We start from the raw sequence: 21,004 nt of genomic DNA, 5'->3' as shown, positions 1-21,004 counted from the left end.
CCAAAGTGTGGTCTGACCAGAATGGATACTGTACCCAGAGTTTTTTCCGCACATAGAGTGATCATCACTCGGAATGGGGGTCCAAATGGGAGTGGCAGAGCCCAAGAACCTGGAATTATTTGGGAAGCAACAAGATGCAGCAACAGGGAAGAAAGTTGAGTTGTTTTAGATTCTTCACTTAAAGTGAGACTGATTGCCTTTCACCTCCATGTTTAATATATGATTTCATTCCTGTCTGGCAATCAGAAGTGGGAGTCCTGCTAACCTTATTTTCCTTCCTAACAGCAAACAGCTGAGAGCAGTTAGTACTGCACAGAGAATTGAGCCTGTTTCCTACCAGTCTACCTTAGTGGGTACAGAAGTTACTTTTGTCCATTTGGACAAACCAGAATGGACACTGTATCAAAAGTGTGGTCTGACCTAGACTTTGCAAGAAAATAAAATTAGACTATCCCTTATTGGCTTACTGAGACAGGCTTGCTATCAGGACTCTTTAAAAAGCAAACTAGTACAAAGTTGTTTGATCAACCTGAAGTCTTTGACTTTGAAAAGAATTATTGCTCCTTAAGTATTGAGTTCTGACAACCACCATTACTGCACAGGATACTTGTGGCCTGCAGCCATGCTTGGGCCTGACTCCACTCTGTGTCAGGGCTAAGTGTGGGGAAGCTGGACCCCCTATCATCTGGAAATTCATATCAGCCCCTCTCGGAAATCCTCTGTGCCATTCCACTCAGCACAGAGCAGTTTTTGTAAAGGTTATTCCTGCACACTCTCAACTCCATCCAGATACACCATGGAATGCTGACATGTTGCCCAGTGGAGCTGGGTTCTTGTGGTAGAGGGCTTGTAGCACAGGAGACCTTCCCTGCTGTATGGGCATGGTGTTTCATGGAACAGTGTGAAATAGGATTTTAAGCAGATTTATAAAGTCCCATTGGGTCTGTAACTTCTGCAGCCTCGATGAGTTCATGCTCCATGTCTGGATTGTGACAGGTTCCTCCCTCCCACTATTTGAAGGAGTGTACCTCATTTTTTTTATTCTTTCATGGGATGCAGGCACCCCTGACCAGCATTTGTTGCCCATCCCTAATTGCCCTTGAACTGAGTAGCTTGCTACACCATTTCAGGGGGCAGTTAAGAATCAACCCCATTGCTGTGGATCTGGAGTCACATGTAGGCCAGGCCAGGTAAGGGAGGCAGATTTTCTTCCCTAAAGGGCATTAGTGAACCAGATGGATTTTTATGACAATTGATGGTAGTTACATGGTCACCAATACTGAGACTGGCTTTATATTCCAGTTTTATTTATTGAATTTAAATTCTACCAGTAACTGTGGTGGGATATGGACCCATATACTCAGAGCATTAGCCTAGGTGCCTGTAATACTAGTTCAGTGACATGACCACTACACCACTGTCTGGCTGCACTTCCCTTGTTCTGGATCCTTGACCACCTGGTGTAGAGTGGAGCAGGGAAGCCAAAGGATCTCCTGGCCAAGGTAACCATCCACAGTTCCAGGCAGTGGAATTTGGCCTGATTGTCCATCTCTCTTCTATGGCTACATTCACACCCAGACGTCCCTGGAGAGGAAGCGCATAGTGTCTGCTGGTAAGCTTGAGACCTTCCATGAATGTGGGCCCCACAAGGACTGGAGTGCATTGAGGACACTGATAATAATATTAAGATTTAATTTGATAAGTTTCCTTTGTTTTAATTTCTAATTTGGATTATATTGCTTTTGCCCATTTAAAAGGGGGCACATTTGTTGCTGTTTTCATTGGTGATACTTAATTGACCAAAAGAAGAGGAGAGCTGGGTCATTAATTGGATAATGGAACCAAATTAGCATTCACACAACTAATGCTGAACCATCTGAAATCAATAACAAATCAACTGATGTTAAATCAGCCGCCTATAAAGTCATTTAAAAAAACTAACCAACCACTGACATTCTCTTCTTAAGAGATAGAATTGGAAGTGGCAAAGTAGTGTTAATTTGGCATAGAGTCTTGGAGTACTGTGTACAGTACTGCTCTCCATTTTACAAAAAGGATCTAGTGGTACTGGAGAAGGTGCAAAGAAGATTTGTAAGGATGAAACCAGAACTGAGAAGTTATACCTTGTTGTGAAAGATTGAATAGGCTGGGTTCATTTCTCTAAAAAAGAGATGGCTAAGGGATGACCCAGATTCTTAAGGTTATGAAAGGGTTTCAAAGGGTTGATGTAGAAAAAATGTTTCCTCCTGAGTGTCTAAAACAAGGAATCATAAATATAAAATAGTCACTAAAAAAAGTGAAGCGAGAATTCAGAAGAAATGTCTATATCCAGAGAATAGCGGTTTGAATGTAGAGTTTGCTACCATGTAGTGCAGTTGAGAGGAATAGCATAGATGCAGTTAAGGGGAAACAAGTAATTATTTGAGGGAAAAATGAATGGAATGATACATCGATAAGATTAGATGATGTAAGGTGAAGAGAAACTTGTGTGGAGCATAAACACTGGCATTAACAAATTGAGCCAGATGGCCCAGTTCTGTGAAATTTGATATATTCTACAAACATGTGTAATACCCAAACAATGGGGATTTTGATGAAGTAACCAGAACTAGCTACTGATCAAAGTAAATGGATGTCAAATTTAATCCTAAAGCTGTTCAATTGAATAATCTTTCAAGAGGTTAATTAATAGCAGGAAATGATTACTAGGATATAATTTAATCTTTGGGTACAGTTGACATTGAAAATGAAAGCATGAACCTGAGTCAAGAAACATAACCTGGATCCCAGTATATATTCAATATTTTATAACTTTTAGTCTTTGTTCAACATTCCTAGTGCGGGCTGGACATTGTACCAAAATCAAAAGTAAAGCAAAATTTTATTTATTTTTTAAATGACTCCTTTAAAAATTCTCCTCAGAAATAGCTTAAGGTTTAAAAATATCTTTTGCCTTTGCACTTAGTTTTAAACTGAGGCTAAATTATTGGGATGCAATTCCCTCCATTGGGTCCTCTTCCCTTTAAAGAAGTCAACACAGCTCCCAGTTAGATTCAGAACACTCAGTAATACGTCACATAGGATGGATAGGGGAGTGTGGAAGAGTTGAGAGAAATGAACAGAAGGTGACAACCTTTTGAGCAGCAAGTGATTAAGGTTCATGTGATCCAGTATTATGGGAATTTAAAAGGTTGGATGAAGTAGTGGTTCTGCTCAACAGGAATAGAAAATAAATAATGGATACAATTGTAAATTATAGAAGCCATGAGCTAAACATAACTTAAAAGGGCTTCATAAGAAATGCAACTAATCATTTATGCTAGTTCCCATGTTTGGTTCAAATCATTGAACTCTCACCTTACAAGCATATTTTGTATCCCAGCCTCACATTAGAACCTCATCATTTAAGGTAACACTCCAGTGCAGCACTAGGGGAGTAACACTTTCTGGATGGTGCTGCCTTTTGGATGCAATATTTAACTGATATGTCTCTCTGCCTGGACGGATGAATGTTCCATTGGCACTATTTGAAGAGTAGAGATGGCGTGTGTGTGTCCTGACCAACACATACCACCAAAAAAATCTAGATTTATTGATTGTTTATCTCGTTGCTGTTTGGCGCTTCTGCTAGCTGAGATTGTTGCTATTAGGCAAACACTGCAGCCAGTTTCAGAAAAGTAATTCATTACGTATCCTTTGAGATGTTTCACTGACTTAGAGAGTTGATACTCAATGCAAGTGTTTCTCGGGTGGCCATGAAGATGGTTAGAATTTAAAAGCTCTGATGGGGATCACGGAGACATTTTCTGTTGTCACTACTGAATGATACATTTCTGTATGAGATTGTCAGTTAATGGTGAGGACAGTGACTCACTAGGGATTTGGCTGAGAGTGTCTAAACTCCTTTTAGATTGGGTCCTTGCAGATGTTACAAAGAGAGGATGCTCCTTCCACCAGTCTGATCCAATTTCAACTTGGGTCTTATGGAAAGTGCAGGGAGGTGACACTGTGCTAGTCCCGATGGGAATTGCACACAAATATTTTGGGTGGAGACTAGAATCAGGTTGCAGTGGCGGAAGGGTCAATAACAAGAGGACAAAGAAGGAGAAAAAATTGCAGGGAATTGCAAGGATATTGGGAAGGAGGCAGGGGAGTAGGACTAACTGGATTGCTCTTCAAAAGATCTGGTGCACTTGATGGCTAAATGGCCTTTTGCAGTGCTTAATTCTCCAACACTATCTATGATTCTGAGTGATGGTTCCCTGCCCTTGACATTTCTTGCCTGCAAGCAGAATATGGGCCTTTAAGAAAGTTGGTGCTTGGAGATAGTACAACATAAAAAGAGGTTTGAGGTGAGAGTTGAATCAATTGGCATCGCCATCTTGTTCACAATTCAAGGACACCATTCTAGAAGCAGAGTTCTCCAGATCCCTGAGGTAATCAATTACAATAGATCTGTTTTGACACTTAAATTAGTATCTGCTACAGAGAGGGCAGATGCAAAAATGGAATTGGCAAACTGTAGGGGTTAGAGGACAAGGACAGATCTGTCTCCATTCTTTGGGAGACAGCCAAAGCTTACCCAAGAGTATATTATCGCATATGCCTCATGATGGAAAAAAAAACATGATAGATTACATCTGGAGATTGAGACTGAAATAGGTGAGCATAGACACAGTGCAAATCCTGGGCTGTTTATAACAATACCTCAGCAGTGTGATGGGGAAGCAACCAGAGAGGGTGAATACAGTGAAGGAGAGGAAATTGAATGGAAAGCCTTGGCTGCCGACCCAACCCGCTTCCTAGTGAATGGGCAAAGATTGCCAGCATGCCAGCATTTAATAGAAAACAAAGAAATAGAAATAAATCATATGACAGGGCCTTAGTTTAATGTATTGTCTGAAACATGGCACTTCCGATTGTGCAGCACTCTCTAATGACTGCACTGAGGCATCAGCCTAGGTTTTGTGGAGCGGGACTTGAAACAGCAAACATTTGACTCTGAGACGAGAGTGCTCCCCAACTGAGTCACAGCCAACCACGAACAAGCACATAATGGGTGATTTTGAAATCCTGCGCTCTCAACAGGTAGCATGGCCCGATGCTAATTCTTCAATCTATATTCCTGGCAGAGCCAGGAATCATGTCTATATGTAACTTATTTTAAGAGAATGAAGGTTTTTGTGGCAATTCAGAAGAATATCTTTCCCTAGATCAATTTACATTAGTGTCTATGCTCATTTGTCACTTTTCAATTGTGAGGCAGTAATTATGGAAGGGGTTAACTCGCTGACAGTGACGGAAAAAAGTCTAAAAATGATACAAGATTGCTTCTCTTATCATGCAGTGCTATGTACACATGCCTACATTTTATGAAGGATGTCATATTCATGGTCACAAATTAAATATTGAATGTGTCTGTTTCAAAAAGAATCCGAATTGTCCCTCACTGGTCTTGCTGGTTTCTGGTAGGCTTCCCTGATGACTCCACTATGGAATGCTCTGCCTAGTCTGCAACTGAGCCTCGGGAACAAGGCTTGATCTGTGCTGAGCTGGTTCATCTCAACTAGGGAAGCAGTTAAGGAGCCTCAGTGTATCTGAACAATCTGAGATAGTCTCCCTCCACATCACGCACCATTCTGACTTGGGACTCTATCATCATTGCTTCATTGTTGCTGGGTCAAAATCCTGGAAATCCCTTCCTAATAACACTTGTGGGTGTACCTAGACCATATAGGCTGCAGCAGGCTCACCAATAATGTCTCAAAAATAATTAGGGATGGGCAACGAATGCTGGCCTTGCCAGTGGCACCCACATTCCAGGAATGAATAAAAAAGTACACATCTGGACTGAGGAGAAGGAATAAATTTAGCCAGGCTTGTTGAAGATATATGTGGACGAGTTGTGAGATTATAGTGGACTTGGGCTCAGTTATAATATCCTGCGGTTGAATAGAACTGCAAGCCAATGCTTAATGGGCATTGTGATCCAGGTTGAATAATGGGACACTGACCAGTGCTCCTCGTTTCAAGGCTGCATAATTTTTTGCTCTGAGTGCACTTGGGATGTTCCCAAGGTCTCGGTTCTTGCCAAATTGCACCGCTCCCCGGACTGGCAGGGAAAATAGGCTGCAACTCCCACAAGGCAAAAGTGCACCACGTGCAGTCCATATTGAACAAACCAAATCTCTACCTGCGTGGATTTCTCAGTAAACTGGTCATTGATTCTTTATGACCAGCCAGCAGTCAGGCAGAGATTTAAAAGAGGAGTTCAAAATTGTAAGGGGTTTTGATAGAGTAGGTGGGGAGAAACTATTTCCATTGGCAGGAGGGTTGATAATCAAAGGACACAGATTTAAGGTAACTAGCAAAAAAATCCAGGGAGGAAATGAGGAGATCTATTTATGCAGTGAGTTGTCATGATGTGGAACGTACTGCTTGAAAGGGTGGTGGAAGCAGTTTCAACAGTAACTTTCAAAAAGGAATTGGATAAGTACTTGAAAAGAGGAAACCTGCAGGGGATGGGACAAGAGCAGAGGAATGGGAATAATTGGATAACTCTTTCAAAAAGCCAGCGCACACACACGATTCTATGATTTGTCTGTATGTCAGAGTTTGGTGACCCAAAATAAAGCTTGAATATATTGGTGAGTTTCACTGAGCCATTAGGGAGCTTTGCTATTTAAAACTCAGATATAAATGCTCAGGCAACACACAGCTTGTGAAGCATTCATTTTTTGGGAGCTGTCAGCATGAGAAATGGCAATTCCTTCAGAGAAAAACCTTAATGTCAAGGTGGACTTCTTTTGTATCCGAGGACAGGAGTAAAACATTTTTGACCGACACCAGAGAGGCAAATTATTTCTTCTGTCTACCACTAAGTGTCGGGAAGTTCACAAATTTATTTACAAGAGAACAAAATGTTCAGAGACTTTGTTAGAATCTCATTTCTCAGAGGTCCTTTGTTCTTTATTTTGGTCAAAGTCTTTTCATCGAACACTGTGGTGCACATCATCCACCTCGAGCTCACGTGTGGCCTGGTTCTCTCCTTTAGCGTGAGTCTCTGTTGATCTGATGTTCACTGTGCCTTCTAAAGGGCTTCCATTTCAGCTTTTGGATGTTGGATGAGTTGGAAGAGTTCTTCCCACTTCTTTTCCTGTTCTCCAGGTAAAGAAGGCAAGGGAAAGCTTTTGGGAAGCGGGGTTATCCCAGTTTCCATACCCCAAGTAAAAGGGGAGGGGGCAGGGGGGGCCCTCTTAAGGTAGAACTGTTGGTCCTATAGATTACTGTAGGGGGAGTGCCTGGCCTCCACTCGGCAACTGCCCACAGCACCACAATGGAAATCAGGAGGTCACTGTGTAGGGTATTGGCAGGATCAGACCCGTGCCTCCTCACCCTGTGATGTAGCATACCTCAGCATTCCAAAACAGTGACCCTTGAGCAAGATGCCAGTTGTGATTATGGCCCTCAACAATGCATTAGTGGGTGACACTGATTAACCCCTTTTCACCACCCACAAACGTTATCAAGTTTTCAATGGTCATTCTGCGGTCATTTTGCAGTCATTATGAGGTCCTGCCCTTGGCCTGGGACCAAAAGCTCTGAAGAAAATTTTGAAAAGTTTAAGAATGCACCATCTTGGCATTGTTACACTGTTTTTTTTTCTCCATTCCAAAAAAATGTACAAAATAAATTTTAGCAGTTTTTTTTATAGGACAGATTCCATATTTTCACACCATTCATGGTCCTCAAGATTGTAGATAAATTTGGTCTTTTGTGAGTGGGGTTGGCTAGCGTCCCTTCCTACAGTGTCCAACGTTAAGGTTGATGCAAAAAGGTCACTGGCGGTCAGTGGCTGGAGATTTCGTTCATCGTCCCTAATGTACTTGCCGGCGTTCCTCCTCAAACAGTGCCAGGTTGTCGTGTACAGGATGAAGGCAAATGTCTTCAGTGTGATGGCGATGCTGATGTAGAGGTACCGGTAAACCACATTATCGTATAACATACACGCTCCCAGCTCCCCACAGATGGTGGTCCAGAACAGGCAAGTTGAATCGATCCCGGCACCGAAGATGAGAGGAGGAGGAATGAAACCTGTCAGAGGGAAGGTAGGTAGGAAGAAAATTGCAAAGTGTTACGCACAAAAAAAAGAATAAAATTTGCCAGTAGGTAAAGGTTATCTAATCAAAGGGTTGACATTTTAGGAATAATTTCTTTTTCCCTACCCCACTGAAGCTGCTGACATAGGCTGTATTGGTGCCAAATTGTTAGTGCATTTCTGAGTGACATCTTGCTCAGTTGCCAAGGGACAGTCAGGTGACTTGTAGTGACTCTCCTACCTTGAGATGGGCATGTCGTGTATCAAACTGGGTATCCTTCTCATCTGCTTCCCAGATCCACCTATTGTCCATCTGACCCATGCATGCAACTGGTGAAGGAATTAACTGAAACTGGGAGGTCACTTTGTGGGATAGGTATAGACTCAGAACTGCACCCCCATCACAGGTGCAGCATACTGCCTTATTCCAAAGTGTGGCACTTGAGCAAGACATTGGGCCCTGAGAAATTTGACCAAAAATATTTAAGGAATTGGCTGCGGAGAAATGGGTTAACTGGACAACATCCTTTGCAGCTCCTTGGATGCAGAAAGGTGGCACAATGATAAACGTGATCCCAATCTTCAATGAAATAGACGTGTCAGCCTGGGAGTTAATGACCAGCTTGCTCAATGTTGATAAGGGGGAAGGTACCTGAATCATTACAAATGAAGAAATTGAGGATCAAGGGTCTAAAATAAATGAGAACTAGCTTGAGAAGGATGATGTGCTTAGAAATCTGATGACATTTGTTTGAGAATGTGATCACATTGCGGATGCGAGTATGATTAATGCATCGTATATTTTGACTTTCAGAAGCATTTGGCAAGGTGCTCCACAAAATATGTAACAAAGGTGAGGTGCATGGAATTAAGCTGCAAATTGGAAAGAAAACTATCTTTGCATGAAGAAGCATTGTCGTCATAAATAAGAATTGTTGAAGCTACAACCAGTGATTAATGGAAGCTCACGTAGTTCAATTCTGAAACTTCTGTTCCTGATTTTTGCTAATGACCTTCACAAATGTATTACAATCAGAACTATAGAGGAAAGTAAGATGTATTGAGGAGAGAAAGCTATCACTCACAAAAGAATCAAATCTCGACGGATGAGTGGCACATGATATTCATGTAAATGTACAACAATTCAGTAAGCTGCTAAGCACAGTGAATCTAAACACTTAATCAAAGCGACAATCATGCAGATGAGATAGGAGGAAAACTGGGTGTGATAGCAGAGATTATTGATTCTGGCAGCAGTTATTAGCATGTATTTTATATACAGTTGGACTCAAAGTTCCAACTAACTAATATGAGAACTTTATAGATAACTCTTGGAATTTTGACAAGGAACAGAAAGGGGGTGGCTAGAAACATTCCCAGGCTTAGATCATTGAATTAAATATTCAGCAAAGCAGTCCACATAAACAGTGTGCCTGCCATGATGCTCCATATCCAACCCCTCCCAGCCAGTGGTGCACTGTGGCTGCTGTAGGTACTATCCACAAAATGTACTACAGCAACTCTGCAGGGTGAGCCTGTCATCAGTTTCTCACCCTGTCACATCTATGATCAAAAATGGGCAATGACAGCAAAATAAGGGAAGATCAGCACCTTCGAGGCAAATACCATCCAGCGCACATTTTATCGTTACTGGAACAAAATCCTGGAATTCCCTACACCACTGTGGTAACATCATTGTATAATCCAGGGCCAAATAATGACACCTGCTGGAGTGGCAATTTGTACATCCTTTCATTGGCACCTAGTGAATTTGTTACCAATTGAATCTTCTGCCATTGCAATTCAGCAGCAGTCTGGCATAAAGGGAGTGAGGCAATTAGGTGAGTAAACTATATGACGTTATTACTGACATTCCACATCAAATCTTAAATCCTGATTAGAATGGGTGCAGAAGAGATTTATCAGAGGGTTACGGGGATGAGGGACTTCAGTTACAAAGTGAGTTTGGAAAAGTTGGGACTGTTCTCCCTTGAGCAAAGAAGGTTAGGAGGTGACCTAATAGAGATTTTCAGGACGATGAGAGGCTTCAATAAGAGTAGATGGAGAAACAATTATTCCCTCTGGCAAATGGGTCAATAGCCACAGATCACAGATTGAAAATCATTGCCAAAAGATCTCAACGAGCGATGAAGAGAAATGTTTTCCACTCGGAGATTTTGGGGCTTGGAATGTTCTACTCTAAAAGGTGGGGGAAGCTGATTCCACAAGTTATTTTAAAAGGTAATTAGGCAGGTAGTTGACTGTGAGGAATTTACAGGGTTACAGATAAAAAGTGGAGGCGTGGGACCAGACTCTACTCCTGTTTCAATGGCCTACTGCTATGCTGTAGGTTTCTATGATTCTTCGACGTCTCTCACCAATTGTCTCAGTAGTGAACATTCCTTCAGATCTTCCCGGATATTAAATTAACCTTTCCAGCAATGGAAGGTGTGCAGCATTGAGCCATGCTCCATTCAGTTGAATTAATTGAGATTTTTAAGAGTCCTGGATAACCCTCTTCTCATGGTTTGTTTTTACTGGACCAATGGTCCAAAGTTGCTTTTATGAACAAATCTGATCAGATGCAGCAGGCTTCCAATAAGGGTCAATGTCATTTAAAATGAACACCTTGTGTTATATGTAATACAAACAACTGATTTGATGCTGCAGTCTTGTCTTGTCAGTTCAAAGTCATCTTTTGAATTGTGCAGTGGTTTGAATTAAGCAATTTTAATGAAACGCGCAGTTGATTTTTTCTACACAACTTAGATTTGAATGAACAGATAATTCAAATCAAGCAAGCAATATAGACATTAGCTGAATTTCAAAATCCTTTCAGTTGATTTCAGCAGAATTTAACTTGGATTGAGGAATTTAGTAATGTTTTCATTTTTATATGGCCAAATTCTTGACCATTAATTACCCTCCATTTTAGTTAACCTGGCAACCTCACATCAACATGAACCAGTGTCAGCTGCATATTATGCAATGGCAGCATTTGCAGTCAGGTCCCAATCTGATTGCAAAACTAAATCCCCTCGGTGAGACAGCCTCAAAACTCAGGACTGGCACTGCATGGAGTATAACTCCAGTCTGATGCAAAGTTGAATATTAAAAATAATTGTGGGGAGTGGAGGGGTGTGGAACAATGGGTGGAAGTGGTTTGTTGGACCTCAACAGGCACTTCAATAACCATTATTTTGAGAAAATGGACTTTTGGATCACACTCTTTAGGTATGAAAGATTTAATTTTGATGGAGCAGAATTCAGCATTATATGTCTCGGGCACAGGTCCATTGCTTGTTTAATGATGGGAAGAGTGAGCTTTAGAGTCTGTAATAATACCTACGGCTCCAATTCAGTTGACCTCAGCATCTCTGCATTATGCAAGAAGTCCCATTCACCCAACACCTCTGTGTCCAGTGACCCACACTGGCCCAGGTTGAAAAAGGGCTTGATTTTAGAATTCTCATCCTTATTTTCAAATCCCTCCATAATCCAACATTCTATATCTCGAACCTCCTCCAGCCCTAAAGAATCCGCGGATATTGGCATTCCTTCAATTCTGGTCTCTTGCACATTCTCGATTTTACTTGCTGTAGAATTGGTAGCCATGCCTTCAGCTGTCTAAGCCTTAAAGTTCAGATCCAACACCTCTTTGTCCTTTTGTCTATGACATCTTTTGGTTATCTCCACCTATCACTGGCCCTCTATCCAGCTCTACCTGTCCCACCCCCCCTTAAACCAGCTTATGTTTCACCTCTTTTTTATTTTTCCTTAGCTCTGTGGAAGAGTCATATGGACTCGAAATGTTAACTGTGTTCCTCTCCGCAGATGCTGTCAGACCTGCTGAGTTTTTCCAGGTATTTTTGTTTTTGTTTTAGAATTCCCTTCCTGAATATCTCCATCTCTCTATCTCTCTCTCCAGCTTTGAGGCACTCCTTCAAACCTCAAAACTCAGGACTTGACAAAACTCTGACCTAATGTGTCTTTAAGTGGCTTGGTGGTGTTATATTCTGTTTGATAACACACCTGTGAGGCACCTTGAAGGTTTTACTACATTACAGGCACGATTGAAATACAAGTTATTGTGATTGTGGTATTGGAGGAAATCAGTTTGGGCTCCCACTTCTGAACAATGCCACCTGCTAGGGTGCTTGTGTGTGGGTGTCAGGAAAGAACAGGACATTGCTCAGGGGTGATGCCAACCTCCCTCAATTGAATCATCCAACATCACTCTGAGGGTAATGTCCGACACATGCTGTGTTGAGCGTGATTCTCTGCCACTAGCATATACTCAAAAAAGTCCTCCTTCCCCCTACCTTTGCCTTGGCAGACAAACAATAAATGGTTACTTGGATGAGGTACCAGAGGACAACATTTAAGGATTAATGCCACTGGATTATCTTGAACAGACAAGTCAGCCCAGAAGCCAAACAAATATAACACAGTCAGAGCTTTGCACTGAACTTTGTGCATGAATTATTCACATGGTACTTAGGCAAGTGGAAGTCAGAAGTAAAATAGAAGAGGTGACAGATTAATTCAGGATTAAATTTGATCATTAAAATAAAAAACACTGGCCCTTCTGCAGATGACATGCAGTTAGTGTTTCCGCTAAAACTTTGCAACTTCCTCTAGCAATGCAACATTCTAAGTGCCATGTAGTTTGGTTTTTAATGATTTATACAAATTGCTGACAAAGCAAACAATTTAGAATCGATCAACAAATACTGAAGCAGCTGGGGCATAATGCAACTTTTGAATTCCTTAAGAGAATCAGGCTTCAACAGTTTTAACTAAGTATTTGATTTCAGTCAGCTTTCTGACCTTATAGCGCAGCACAGTCACTGTAATGAGAAGGCGGACTGACAATAGTAATTACGACAGATTTAAAATTCACAACTGAGCAATATGCGGGTGGGTTCAGCGGTCCAAAAAGGTGACTCATTCAAAGGGAACTTGGGTTGGAAATAGAGATAAAACACAACATTGTAAAACCCTCTGAGCGAGGCTTCACACTGGCAGTACAGGATTGCTGAATGAAATCTTGTATACCTAAAATCCCCTCCTCCTCTTTTAAATAGTGCCATGGGTTCTAATTTACATCCAACTGAGAAGGCTGGCAGAGTGTCGGTTTAATGTCAAGAAAGCTAAAAGACAGCATCTGGGTTAGTGCCCTGGTTCCTCAGTACTGCAGAGAAGCATCAGCCTGGATTATATGCTCAAGGTTTTGTGGGGCTCAAACCCACAATCTTCCAGTTTAAAGGCAAGAGTGCTACCACTTGGGCCAGTTTGACACATTTCTCAGGGCCACTTTGAAACAGTATTTGATATTCCATGGTGATTTTACCTGTGACTGATTGAAACTTACAGAATACTGAAAGGCCTGGATAGAGTGGACATGGGGGAGATGTTTCCATTAGTAGGAGAGACTAGGACCCAAGGGCACAGCCTCAGAGTAAAGGGGAGACCTTTTAGAACAGAGATGAGGAGAAACTTCTTTAGCCAGAGAGTGGTGAATCTATGGAATTCATTGTCACAGAAGGCTGTGGAGGCCAGGTCATTGAGTGTATTTAAGACTGAGATAGATAGGTTCTTGACTGGTAACGGGATCAAAGGTTACGGGGAGAAGGTGGGAGAATGGGGTTGAGAAACTTATAAGCCATAATTGAATGGCGGAGCAGACTCGATGGGCCGAATGGCCGAATTTCTGCTCCTATGTCTTATGGTCTTATGTGACAGAATGCTTCACTCATATACTTCATTTCTGACAAAAATCTTAATTTATTCTTTAAAATGACAAAACTTCTTTCCACTGTGTATTTCATTACCCCAGCTATATTTTAATATCCAAACTTGGTGTCACCCAACCAGTAATTCTTGCTTCATCGCATCTTCTTACCCACTCTTTACAATTTTCGTCTTCCATGATGGCCCTTCACCACGAGGCTTTCTCAATTTCATATATAAAATTTAAAGAAAGGAACATGCAGAAACTCACCGAGCAATCGCAAAAGCAGGAACAGAACTCCCAGCGCATATGACTTGAGCTCAGGATTAACAGCCCTGAAGGAAAACAGGAAAAAACACGAACGGACTGAATGGGAGTTAATTAGCGTGCTCACAATCAATTTGTCGTGCAACTGCACTGCGACTGCTTACATCCATTGCAATTATTTCTTTCACTAATTACAAACCATTTCAAATAGACGACCTTAGGCCAGAGTGAATCAAAAATGAAAGCAGAGTTTCCGGATGGATGTTTGTTATTTTCTGAATCATTAACTTCCAGCCCATGACATCTCTGATCATTTGACATCTTCTGAGACTGGGATTCGTTACAAAGTGAAAGAGTTAAGGATGCACAGTGCAATTTGCTTATTTTCTAAGGAGCTTGTTTCGTAACGCGAACAAGCAAATTAAATTAAAAACCAAGGAAGCTGAACGGCAGGGCCTGGATTTTCGCAATGATGGAGAGCTTCACCGTCATTGCAAAAATGATGGAGGACGGTGAAATCCAGAAGTCCAGTTCCACGAACACAGCACCTGCCGTTTTCACGGGGGCAGAATGGGGGAGGGTCCTGTTTCGTGCATGTCCGTTTTGTGGAGGCAGCTGCCCACATATATCAGCAGCTGCCTCCATTCAGATCTGATTTTACTGACTTAACTGTGTGAAACACAGCGTGTTACAGATTAAACTTGGTAGAAGCAGGTCTGAACCTTGTGGATTTGTTGGAGAGCTAGGATACCCTTTTGGAGGGGTGCAGGGACCCCTTTGTAATTTGCTGTAAAGTTGTATTAATTGCCCCAAAAGTGGCAAATGTCCGATAGCTTTAGCCCAAGCGAATAGGAGGGTGTGGCTGCTGCACTTGGCAGGGCAAGTCTTTTTTTGCTCTTACTAACTCATTCCGGAAGAACCTTGTGCTTGAGGAGGGTGCATTGAGCTTTGTGCCAAGGAAGATACAAAATGGGCTTGGCACCCTCACACATAGGCACCACAGAAGCAAGTCAATGTGAGCAGGCGGAGGCCAGAGGAAGGGCACAAGGTCAGGAGGAAGAGGCAGTGTCATGCACACCATTGAGGAGGAGGACAGGGAGGATAACCAGGTATTACCCTGTGGGAAGGGTGTACAAACCTCGGACGTCATACCTCAATATGATGGAACCAGTGCCATAGGTGACTGAGGTTAAGTCGTGAAATGGTCACCGATATATGTCACGTGGTCCAACAACAACTCAAACCACGCTCTATACTCTGCCACTGGCTGTAAAAGTAACTGTGGCTCTCAATTTTTATGCTTCAGGCTCTTTCCAGGTGACCTGGTATATCCCAGTCAGCAGCACACAGCTGATGCCCTGTTTGATCGTGTGGTTGATGACATTAATTTCCCTGTTGATCTGGCTTCACAGATGCACAGAGCCATGGCCTTGCCCGATTAGCAGGCATCCCTCCGGTGCAGTTTGTTATTGATTGCACTCATGTCGCCATAAAGGCCCCAACTCACCATCAAGACACCTTTGTCAATCAGAAGTCCTTCCACCCAGTCAACGTCCAGGTGGTTTGTGACACAACAAGGTTTTCCCTCAAATCTGCACAAGGTTCCCTGGCAGCTGTCATGACTCCTTCATACTAAGGGGTTCCCAACTCTCTCACCTATTTCAGCCACTAACACAGATCATGGTTGGCTTCTGGGGGACAAGAACTTGGCTAATGACCTCCTTAGGGAGCCCTCAAACTGAGGCAGAGCACAACTACAACAGCAGCCATGTCGTCACAAGGAGTTCCAATAGGCCTGCCATTGGCATCTTGAAAAATGTGCTTCAGGTGCCTTGATCGCCCAAGTGGAGCTCGGCAGTGATGCCCCAGGTGGAGCTGGGCAGTGATGCCCCAGGAGGAGCTGGGCAGTGATGCCCCAGGTGGAGATCGGCAGTGATGCCCCAGGTGGAGCTGGGCAGTGATGCCCCAGGTGGAGATCGGCAGTGATGCCCCAGGTGGAGCTGGGCAGTGATGCCCCAGGTGGAGATCGGCAGTGATGCCTCAGGTGGAGCTGGGCAGTGATGCCCCAGGTGGAGATCGGCAGTGATGCCTCAGGTGGAGCTGGGCAGTGATGCCCCAGGTGGAGATCGGCAGTGATGCCCCAGGTGGAGATCGGCAGTGATGCCCCAGGTGGAGATCGGCAGTGATGCCCCAGGTGGAGCTGGGCAGTGATGCCCCAGGTGGAGATCGGCAGTGATGCCCCAGGTGGAGCTGGGCAGTGATGCCCCAGGAGGAGATCGGCAGTGATGCCCCAGGTGGAGATCGGCAGTGATGCCCCAGGTGGAGATCGGCAGTGATGCCCCAGGTGGAGATCGGCAGTGATGCCCCAGGTGGAGATCGGCAGTGATGCCCCAGGTGGAGCTGGGCAGTGATGCCCCAGGTGGAGATCGGCAGTGATGCCCCAGGTGGAGCTGGGCAGTGATGCCCCAGGAGGAGCTGGGCAGTGATGCCCCAGGTGGAGATCGGCAGTGATGCCCCAGGTGGAGCTGGGCAGTGATGCCCCAGGTGGAGATCGGCAGTGATGCCCCAGGTGGAGCTGGGCAGTGATGCCTCAGGTGGAGCTGGGCAGTGATGCCCCAGGTGGAGATCGGCAGTGATGCCTCAGGTGGAGCTGGGCAGTGATGCCCCAGGTGGAGATCGGCAGTGATGCCCCAGGTGGAGATCGGCAGTGATGCCCCAGGTGGAGATCGGCAGTGATGCCCCAGGTGGAGATCGGCAGTGATGCCCCAGGTGGAGCTGGGCAGTGATGCCCCAGGTGGAGATCGGCAGTGATGCCCCAGGTGGAGATCGGCAGTGATGCCCCAGGAGGAGATCGGCAGTGATGCCCCAGGAGGAGCTGGGCAGTGATGCCCCAGGTGGAGATCGGCAGTGATGCCCCAGGTGGAGCTGGGCAGTGATGCCCCAGGTGGAGATCGGCAGTGATGCCCCAGGTGGAGATCGGCAGTGATGCCCCAGGTGGAGATCGGCAGTGATGCCCCAGGTGGAGATCGGCAGTGATGCCCCAGGTGGAGCTGGGCAGTGATGCCCCAGGAGGAGATCGGCAGTGATGCCCCAGGAGGAGATCGGCAGTGATGCCCCAGGTGGAGCGGGGCAGTGATGCCCCAGGTGGAGATCGGCAGTGATGCCCCAGGAGGAGCTCGGCAGTGATGCCCCAGGAGGAGCTCGGCAGTGATGCCCCAGGAGGAGCTGGGCAGTGATGCCCCAGGTGGAGATCGGCAGTGATGCCCCAGGTGGAGATCGGCAGTGATGCCCCAGGAGGAGCTCGGCAGTGATGCCCCAGGAGGAGCTCGGCAGTGATGCCCCAGGAGGAGCTGGGCAGTGATGCCCCAGGTGGAGATCGGCAGTGATGCCCCAGGTGGAGATCGGCAGTGATGCCCCAGGAGGAGCTGGGCAGTGATGCCCCAGGTGGAGCTCAGCAGTGATGCCCCAGGTGGAGCTGGGCAGTGATGCCCCAGGTGGAGCTCAGCAGTGATGCCCCAGGAGGAGCTCGGCAGTGATGCCCCAGGAGGAGCTCGGCAGTGATGCCCCAGGAGGAGCTGGGCAGTGATGCCCCAGGTGGAGCTGGGCAGTGATGCCCCAGGTGGAGCTCAGCAGTGATGCCCCAGGAGGAGCTGGGCAGTGATGCCCCAGGAGGAGCTGGGCAGTGATGCCCCAGGTGGAGATCGGCAGTGATGCCCCAGGAGGAGCTCGGCAGTGATGCCCCAGGTGGAGCTGGGCAGTGATGCCCCAGGAGGAGCTGGGCAGTGATGCCCCAGGTGGAGCTGGGCAGTGATGCCCCAGGAGGAGCTCGGCAGTGATGCCCCAGGAGGAGCTGGGCAGTGATGCCCCAGGAGGAGCTGGGCAGTGATGCCCCAGGTGGAGCTCAGCAGTGATGCCCCAGGAGGAGCTGGGCAGTGATGCCCCAGGAGGACCTCGGCAGTGATGCCCCAGGTGGAGATCGGCAGTGATGCCCCAGGTGGAGCTGGGCAGTGATGCCCCAGGTGGAGCTGGGCAGTGATGCCCCAGGTGGAGCTGGGCAGTGATGCCCCAGGTGGAGCTGGGCAGTGATGCCCCAGCAAGGGTGCTCAGGGTGTGTTGCATGCTGCATAATATTTTGCATTGGAGGGGCCTACAACTCAGAGAGAAAGATGCCATGGCCAGAGCTGCAACTTCTGAAGAGGAGGATGATGAGGAAGATGTGTTTGGGTGGGGGGGGGGGTGCGGAAAGAGAAGGAGGAAGTCCCTGTCCATTTTGACGATTCTGAAATGGAGGAGGATGAGGAGGATGATGGAGGAGGATGAGGAGGAGGATGATGGAGGATGATGGAGGAGGATGAGGAAGAGGATGAGGATGATGATGGAGGAGGATGAGGAGGAGGATGAGGATGATGATGGAGGAGGATGAGGAGGAGGATGAGGAGGAGGATGAGGAGGAGGATGAGGAGGATGATGGAGGAGGATGAGGAGGATGATGGAGGAGGAGGATGAGGAGGATGAGGAGGATGATGGAGGAGGATGAGGAGGATGAGGAGGATGATGGAGGAGGATGATGGAGGAGGATGAGGAGGATGATGGAGGAGGATGAGGAGGATGATGGAGAAGGATGGAGGATGATGGAGGAGGAGGGAGGAGGATGATGGAGGAGGATGAGGACGATGATGGAGGAGGATGAGGAGGATGAGGAGGATGATGGAGGAGAAGGAGGAGGATGATGGAGAAGGATGGAGGATGATGGAGGAGGATGAGGAGGATGAGGAGGATGAGGAGGAGGATGAGGAGGATGATGAGGATGATGGAGGAGGAGGAGGAGGATGATGGAGAAGGATGGAGGATGATGGAGGAGCATGAGGAGGATGAGGAAGATGAGGAGGCTGCCAATGGCAGAGCAGTTGGGAGGCATAGCCAGTTGGTCAACATTTAGTCTTTCCACTTACGTGACAATTTAGTGATGTCTCTTCTGATGCTCTGACACCTCATCACGAACTTCCTACCTCACAAAGAGGCCTTTCTGAAGGCCTAATATATCTGCCCAAGATGCCCAACTCCTGTCAGTCCCGCCCCTCGCCCCCCCCCCCCACCCCCTCCGACCCCACACTACCTCCGGTGTCGCCTGCTTCGACTCCTGCCCATCCCCCCAGACTTAAAATCTGACGATCGTGGGCACGTTAATGGATGTCATGTTCGTGTTGCCAGGCATTGTCCTGTCTCTGCACACTACCCGACGTGAGAATAAAAACTCAGGCCAAGGTCCAGTACCTCTGTGCTGTCACTCATCAGCTTTCAAAATCATAATGAGACTTTTTCCTTTATTAAACATCTTCATTTTCAAACTTTAGTGTTAAAAAATGCTTTGTGGATCCTAAGAAATGCAAATTCAAAGGAATTGTATACTTTTCAGTTTCAGGCACAAAAAAAAAATCAGCCTTAAGCACTTGCAAGTCAGACGCAGCATGGAGCAGACACAGAATAATGTTCCCTTTACACTATAGCATCAAGCACTCCCAAAATATGGCACAGTATGTCTGTGACGCTAATTGAAGTCCCATCAAGTTAGGTACAGCACAGGTGAGATGCAGTTTTGAGCATCAACAATGTCCCTCAGCCCTAACCTCTGCTCTGTATCACTGTTTCCTACACCAGTCACTATGTGGCTGCTCTGAGTGAGAAATACATTCTTAATGTCCAATTGTGGCAATTTTGTGTTTTTTTTTATTACTTATTCTTTCATGGGATTTGAGAGGTGCTGGCTGGTTGTGTTGTGGTGTGTGCCCCACACCAATGCTTTATGTTCTGAGACTGGCTAAACTCATTTCATACAGAACCTTCTAAAGTTAATTGGATGACTCTTCGCTTCCCATCTGTCTAGATGAGATTTGAACCCAAGTAAGTTGGTGTCTAACCTAAACCCCATTCAATCAGAAGTCTGCAGGTTTTCCTTTCCATTATTATATTCATGATTTTCCTCTAATCTTACAGAGAAGTACGGGGATGATATACATGTTGAAGGTACACTCGTGTTCCACCTGGTTGGGTAAATGTGTCTGTTCTACAATGGGCCCCATACTGCTGGTCTGGCAATAGCTGTAAGGGAATCAGTATGTGAGATCCATTGTAGAAGTGGGGACACACATACCCTGGCTGGTTGCTTTGTGGTCAATTGTTAAGTCTGAACCACTTAGCTGAAATCACCTAATTGAGCACAGACCAGTATCTGAACCAGGTTCCTTCTGGTCTATATGGTTTTAGTATTGTACTACACCAAGCAATGGTATTTATCCCACTAGTCCATCAGGCAACTAGAACTAAATATAATTATTCACATCAAGGTAGAACCACGGCAACATGGTTGACTCTGGAATGGCAGGCCACTCAGTTCAAGGGCAGTTGGGGATGAGCAAATGCTGGTGATGAATTTTTAGTGTTTCTCATGTGTCGGTGCAGACTTGATGGGCCGAAGGGCCTCTTCTGCACTGTGTGATTCTGTGATCAATCCGGTGACTGTTAAAGTTTGCATGAGATGGCATTGGGTGGCCTACCTGATGAGTATAATGATGGCTGGTGTCTGGGCCATGGCTCCAATGAGACTGCACACGCACATCACGCACATGAAGGTCAGGAAGGCCTCCTGACAGCCTGGGCTCGGACACTTGCCGGGGATTACAGTGGCATTCTTGATGGGACCGATGTTCAGACAAGCACAGGCGGTGAGATTCTGTAAAGATATAATCACAACGGGTAACAGAAGAAGCTTGAAATTGTACCGAGCTTTTGAAAAAAAGTCTTTCTGTCACTAAGAGACCTGTTACAGAGTGCACCAATTTCTTTAGATATGATCTTCTTGATAGGAATACCATTCCAAATGCGTCCAGATTAACTGCTGCATGAGA

The 21,004-nt window shown here is 45.5% G+C and overlaps 1 protein-coding gene across 1 annotated transcript in view; it reads right to left on the bottom strand.

Moving 5' to 3' along the window:
- Positions 1-7,698: 7,698 nt before the first annotated feature.
- The window catches only part of slco3a1 (solute carrier organic anion transporter family, member 3A1), a 197,937-nt gene continuing 184,631 nt past the window's right edge, over positions 7,699-21,004 (bottom strand). The window contains exons 8-10 of the mRNA XM_041175166.1: positions 20,654-20,829; positions 14,103-14,167; positions 7,699-8,094 (exon numbers count right to left, since the gene is read on the bottom strand). Of these exons, the coding sequence (XP_041031100.1) occupies positions 7,709-8,094; positions 14,103-14,167; positions 20,654-20,829 (627 nt within the window). The 3' untranslated portion in view covers positions 7,699-7,708. The remainder of the gene's footprint in view (positions 8,095-14,102; positions 14,168-20,653; positions 20,830-21,004) is intronic.

This window comes from Carcharodon carcharias, chromosome 26 (assembly GCF_017639515.1).
Source record: "Carcharodon carcharias isolate sCarCar2 chromosome 26, sCarCar2.pri, whole genome shotgun sequence".
In the NCBI taxonomy this organism is placed as follows: domain Eukaryota; kingdom Metazoa; phylum Chordata; class Chondrichthyes; order Lamniformes; family Lamnidae; genus Carcharodon; species Carcharodon carcharias.
This window is presented reverse-complemented; position numbering and strand designations above follow the sequence as displayed.